Below are 6167 nucleotides of genomic sequence, written 5' to 3' on the forward strand. Positions count from 1 at the left end.
TGAAAGTTAACCACAAAAAGGGTTTATTTTTATCATCATGTACACCTTTACTTCTGACTTGACTCAGATTTAGATGTAGAAGCTCTCAATGAAGAAAGCCGGCGTCTCTTGGCAATCTGCTCCTGGCGTTTTTCCTTGGCCTCCTGGAGAGGGAAAAAAAAAGGCATGAAACTAGTAATGAGAAGTTGCACATGATCAAGCATTTCTTTAAAAGATCTACAAACAGTTGCATAAAATGCAGCTTGAGGGAAACTACCATAGAATCACAGAATCAGTAGGGTTGGAAGGGACCTCTGGAGATCATCTAGTCCAACCTCCACGCTCAGCAGGGTCATCTAGAGCATGTTAGAAAAGGTTGCATCCAGCTGGGTTTTGATATCTCCACAACCTCTGGGCAACCTGTGCCAGGGCTCTGTCACTCTCACAGTAAAGAAACTCCTCCTCATATTCAGGCAGAACTTCCAGTGTTTCAGTCTGTGCCCGTTGCCTCTTGTCCTGACCATAACAAGTTTTTTTTTTTTTTTTTTTTTTTTAATGTAATTAAAGCAAAACCCAGTTTCCCTTCTTTTCTGAGGGAAAGAATTCTGCAGGTATCCAAACCTGTACAGACCCACTTACCTTGACACAATACTAAAAGGTATCCAAAATTAAGAGTAAATTACTGCAGATTTCATAACTTACAAAAGCTCTATCCACATTTAATCAATGCCAGTCTGGAAATTGTGGAGTATTAAAGCATCAATGAATATTCTAACAGTATTGTATAAGCAGTCATTGCTGTTCCACGTTCAAGCTCAGAATGTCATGCAGATGAATAGCTTCTTACTACGTTATTTTCCATCCAGGTCAACTACTGGAACCTGTTTCCCCACAGCTACTCAAATGCTTGGACCAGCACCATGCAAGAGGTCTGGTAAGCAAAAATTGCTACTGCAAGTCTCATTATCTTTACAGGCCGTAATAGTTATTTTCTTCAAAATCAGCCTCAAAGAAATGGAAGAATAGTTAAATTTGTCTGGTCCACAACAGTCAGGAAAGAATAGTAACTCTTAAAAATGCATTTGATTGGGAGTGCTTATCCTCACATTCTGGTATTCGTAACTGGTATGTAATACAAACAGAATATAATTTTAAAAACTGCTAGACGCAGTGCAGCTGCACATGTACAGTCAAGTTCATCAAATCCCTTGATCCTACAGAGCAATTAATATATTCCATACAGCTGAGTATGGGGGAATACACACCTTCATTCTCTTGGCCAAGAGCTTAGCATATTCTGCTGCTTCCTCCTTATTCTTCTGAGTGCGCTGCTTCTTCAGAGCAATACGTCTGCGCTTATGTTGCAGAACTCGAGGAGTCACTAGACGCTGGATCTTAGGAGCCTTGGTTCTAGGTTTCTTGCCTAAAAAGATCACCAATCAGTAGAAGCAACAGACTGCATTATCAGAAAGCTATCACCTTGCTTTCAGAACAGATGGTTGAATTTTCAGCTTTAAAAGCTTTTCCGCCTGAAACCTAAATATCTGGAAAGCAAAGCTAAACAGACCATAATGAGCAAACAAATAAAAATTCATAAAATTTCAGTATTCAAGTCTATGTGACTTTAGTAGTTATAAGCAATAAAATGCTGTCTACCAAGACTCTATCCTATAATAAAACAGTACAAGTTCCCATGACATCAAAGCTAAAGTGTCAGCAGGTAGTTGTTTACCCAAGAACTCTTCAGCACTATCATAGTCTTTCTTCTAAAATCCTCCTCACCTTTCCTGCACCATCTGCTCAAATGGAACAGAACACTGAATTATAATCTTAGGTTGCAAGAAGAGTCTGAGGAAAATAAAGTGACCTCTCAAGAAAAAGCACATTTCAGACTGTCACAAGCAACAAGGCAAAAAAATAACTTTCAGAAATGCCTACTGACATTTTGCTTCCCCTCCAACCCCTGCCCCAAACAAACACCGATGTTTCAAAAATATTCTACCTCAACCTAATTCTACTAAGAAATACTTTGAGGCTATCCTCTGGAGCATCAGTAAATATGACTAGAGAGTCCGCCAAATTTAAAAACAATTTTTTTTGCCAAAAGATAGGGAAACAGAAGGCAGAGAGGAATAGGGCAGAAACAGGCAAGTGTCCACTTCTTATCCAAAGCCTACAGCTGACAAGGTTTAAATACTTAGGACAGTTAACTACAGTAGCAGATGAGATATCAAGCAGTGTGATTTGTTCATTCTAGTAGGCTGGCCACCTTTCTGCTGATCAATTACGAAAGCAAAAGAATGGTAAAATCCAAGTTCTTACCCTCTTTGTTCAGAGGTTTCCTCACAACGTACTGGCGGACATCATCTTCCTTAGAGAGGTTGAACAGCTTGCGGATTCTGCTGGCCCTTTTGGGACCCAGACGACGAGGCACAGTTGTGTCCGTCAGTCCAGGAATATCCTTTTCACCTTTGGGAAGAAGTTTTGCTATGTTAATTAAGCCTACATCTTGTTTAATTCGCAAGTTCTAATTTTAACCTTAAAAAACATAAAAAATCAGTACTAAATCTTTGGCATACATCTGCCAAGACTACCATCCTAACAACATTTTTCTGATACGCTGCTGTTGGTTATCAAAGCACTTCAATCCAGAAGCATCCTAGTTTCAAAATTTTAAATTAAAAGAATATAATGCTCAGAAAGAATCCCAAGATGCATTTACACCCTGAAACTAGGCCTGCATTATGCATTCTATAGAACTGCTCATCCATGAGAAAGCAAGCTCCTGCCAGATGCAGATGGCTTCATCCAGATTCTCACCTTTTTTCACAATGACCAAGTTCAGAACACTCAAGTTGGCATCGACAATGCAACCACGAACAGATTTGCGTTTTCGCTCTCCGGTTCTTCGGGGACGATAGCAGGAATGGCCCTTGCTGAGCAGAAGGCGGACACGTCCATGAGTCAGGACACCTTGTTTCATGGGGAAGCCTTGTTTGTCATTACCACCACTGATTCGGACAACATAGCCCTGCAAAAGCAGAGAAATAACACTTAGTTGTTCACATACTTACTGTTTTAAGGAGCAGTAATAGGTATCGCCACACGCAGTTCAGAACAACTCAAAACACTACAGTCACTGTGACAGTGAGTCAAGAAAAACTACTGTTAATGCAGACAAAAAGCACTTCTTCAACCAACATCATCTCATCAGTTGAGGGATTTTATTGAACACAGGTGTGAAAAATAGTCCTACAGTCAAGATCTACATTTATTCTACTTCATGTAGATATTCAAGAATACAATCCTCCATTACACAGGCAGCTGTCTAGGCTGCAACAAACTGTATTTTACCTTTTACCTAGCTTTTCTGTTTTTTAGCCCTAAATTTGACTAAAGGTTGTTAAGATCCCAAACTCAAAACACGCATGCAGCACTATCAATTCATGTTATGGTTTCTATTGGGATACCTGGGTAAAAAGAAGAAAAGTTAAGTATTTTATTACATTTATGGGGACAGCAGCAGAAAGATCAACCTGACTCAAATTCTGTTGCATTATCCATATCAAGACCTCACTACTCTAAACCCATCCATCTGGCTTAGCGTGCTTTTTTCATACACTAGCAGCAATTTAAGCACACTGGAAGTAATTCTGAATTTGTTCAATAATAGAACAACCAACAGTATTATGCCACAAATAGAATTTCTTTGTGTTGCATGCTTAGTACAACCAAATCAAAAGCAACAATCTATTGTTAAGAGAAGCAAGAGAACCTAAACATGTAGCTTAAAATATACATACATATATGGGGATAAACCAAAGCAGCAAAATGGCCAAGCTTAATAACAAAATTCAGCACAGACTTCAAAAGAGTAACAAGTTTACCATACAAGCAGTCTGATGGAAATGCCGCTTATTTTTAAGATATTTTGTGACTTTTAAGCTACTTGATTACAGCTCTGATACAGATCTTCCATTAGCTCCTACCTTCCACTCCTCTCCAAGCGAATCAGCTGCGACCTCTGTGGCCATCCGTTTCTCGTAGAATGTCCTCAACTTGCGCTCATCATCCACTTCAATGAGCTTCTGGCAGCCAGTGGCTGGGAAAGAAATGTTCAGCTAGAACCAAAAAAGAAAAAAAAAACTCGAATATTCAGTTAACTCATTTCATAGGATGCTTTCACAGAAAGCTGCCATTAAGATGCTGACTTTCTCTGAATACTCTCAAGATGCAACTCCCCATCTGCTCACATGACACCTACCTACCAGCAAGAACTTGCCACTGCCTCTTCTGCGCGGAAGGCCGCTGCGTCCCCACTCTGCAGGGACTGTCTGCCTGCCCTTAATACGCGGAAGCCCGCCGGAGCCGGCCGCCCCAAGGCAGGCTGCAAGCGCCTAGCCCACCCGCGGGCACCACGGAGCAGCTCCCCCACCCGCCGGCGCTGCGGGGCGCCCCGAGAGGCCTCCCTGGTGGTTCCCCGCCTAGGGCAGCCGCGGCCGGGCTCGGTGCAGCGCGCGGAGCGGCCGCGGCCGCCATGTCGCCCCGCCGGCAATCCGCCCTCATCCGCGCCGCGGCGGCACTGCCTCGTCCCCACCGGTGGCCATCGCTCCCCGCACGGCGCCGCGAGGCCGTCCTCGGGCGGGTGGGCGCAGCGGCCCGGGCGGGTCCGCCCGTCACCGCCGCCGCCTCACCTTCATCCTCGCCGAGCAGAGCCGCAGCGCAAAAAGGCCGCACTTCCGCCCGCAGCCCCCACATAGCCCCGCAACTCTCGCGAGAGCGACCCGCAGGGGCGGGACCGTTCTGCGCCTCGCACGTGACCAGGCTGGGCCAATTCCTGGCCACACCACGGGTACCAGGAGGCAGAGCGACTTCCGGCCTGTCTGTGCCGGGAGGCCGGGATGCTCTATGGGTGCTGGTCCGCCGAGCAGCAAATGGCGGTGGGGGAGACGCGTGGGGTGCGCGGCCTGACAGCGCCGCCCGTGCGGGCCGAGTCAGGCCGCCTGCACCGCGCGACTCTCAGACTGGGGGCTCGGCTGAGTGCAGAGCCCTCCCTGGGCTGAAACCCCGTTGAAAGCAGTACATTTGACTGCCCACACGGAGGCCCAGCGGCTAGGTAGTGGGACTCACTTGGTCCTGAGCCATTTTCAGGATTTAATGGGCACTGCTGTAGAGCTAGCAGCAAGATGAGATCCTAGCTTTTCACCGACGCAGTGATAAAAGCCACCTGCAATTTAAATGCTTTCCTGGTACGCACCATGTAAAGGTGCCTCTGTTTTCTGCCCCCCTTCCCCCAACGGTTGCCAGCTGGAGGAAGAGGAAATTCCTGGGATAGGAAATCCTTCGCAGCGGTGTGTGTGGAAGTTACTGCTATTTCTGAATCCCAAGCATGAAAGTAGCCACAAAACCTGCCCAGCAGAAAAGCATTCTCACCATCACAGGAGAGGCAAGGAAGCCTACTAGGAAGCTGTCCTTCCCCAGTCGTGCCACTTTGGACAGCCTTCCCTTGTGGGAGCAGAGATGGCTTTGCACATCATTACAGGCAGACTTTTTTTTTCTGCATGCAGTGTTTCCTTTTTTCCTAACTTCAAAGTGAGACAGGTTTCAGCTACTGATCATTCTGACTTTATGAACTAGCAGATGAAGAGATAATAGGGCTTTTGTGATGCCCAAGAGACCAAATGTAGAAAAAACAGGGGTTATATTGACAAGGGATGTGAAAACTGGTTTACCACAGTTGCCAAAGCACAGCCAGAGACCCTAGAAATTATAGGATGCCTGTGTTGGGGGAAAAAAAACCCTAAAATCCTAAAGTTGTAGCCTGCATCTTTAGAGCATGGACCAGTGACTGGGCAGCACAGTGGGTGAAGATACTGGTGAAGTCCCGAAGATACTGGTGGACAGTGTTTCTTAGTGGTTTTCACTGTCATGTATTTTAGAAAGCAAATGCGGAAGAGGGGAACAGCTGCTTGGAACAGGGTTAAACTTGCACGCACAGTGTATCGGTGGCCGGGCACCCTCTGTTCAGGAAGCGGGCGGCGAGGGAGGCCGGGCGGCGCGGTGAGCGGCGCCGCCGGCTGCCCGCGGCCGCGCCCCGCCGCGGCGCCCCGCGCGCCGCCCTGCGCGCTCATGGGGCGGCGCCCGCGCCGCCAGCGCAGCGCGGTGCCGGCACCCGCGGAGGCGGGCGG

At 46.6% G+C, this 6167-nt stretch overlaps 1 protein-coding gene across 1 annotated transcript; it reads right to left on the reverse strand.

Moving 5' to 3' along the window:
* On the reverse strand, positions 1-4770 carry RPS6 (ribosomal protein S6). Its single transcript, XM_062599830.1, has 6 exons — positions 4674-4770; positions 3969-4100; positions 2800-3010; positions 2302-2448; positions 1245-1402; positions 1-143 (listed from the first exon to the last, which is right to left on the reverse strand). Exons 1-6 carry the CDS (start codon positions 4677-4679, stop codon positions 48-50), a joined length of 750 nt encoding a protein of 249 aa, XP_062455814.1. The 5' UTR covers positions 4680-4770; the 3' UTR covers positions 1-47.
* Positions 4771-6167: the final 1397 nt, after the last annotated feature.

This window comes from Rhea pennata, chromosome Z, assembly GCF_028389875.1.
Source record: "Rhea pennata isolate bPtePen1 chromosome Z, bPtePen1.pri, whole genome shotgun sequence".
NCBI classification, from domain to species: Eukaryota; Metazoa; Chordata; class Aves; order Rheiformes; family Rheidae; genus Rhea; species Rhea pennata.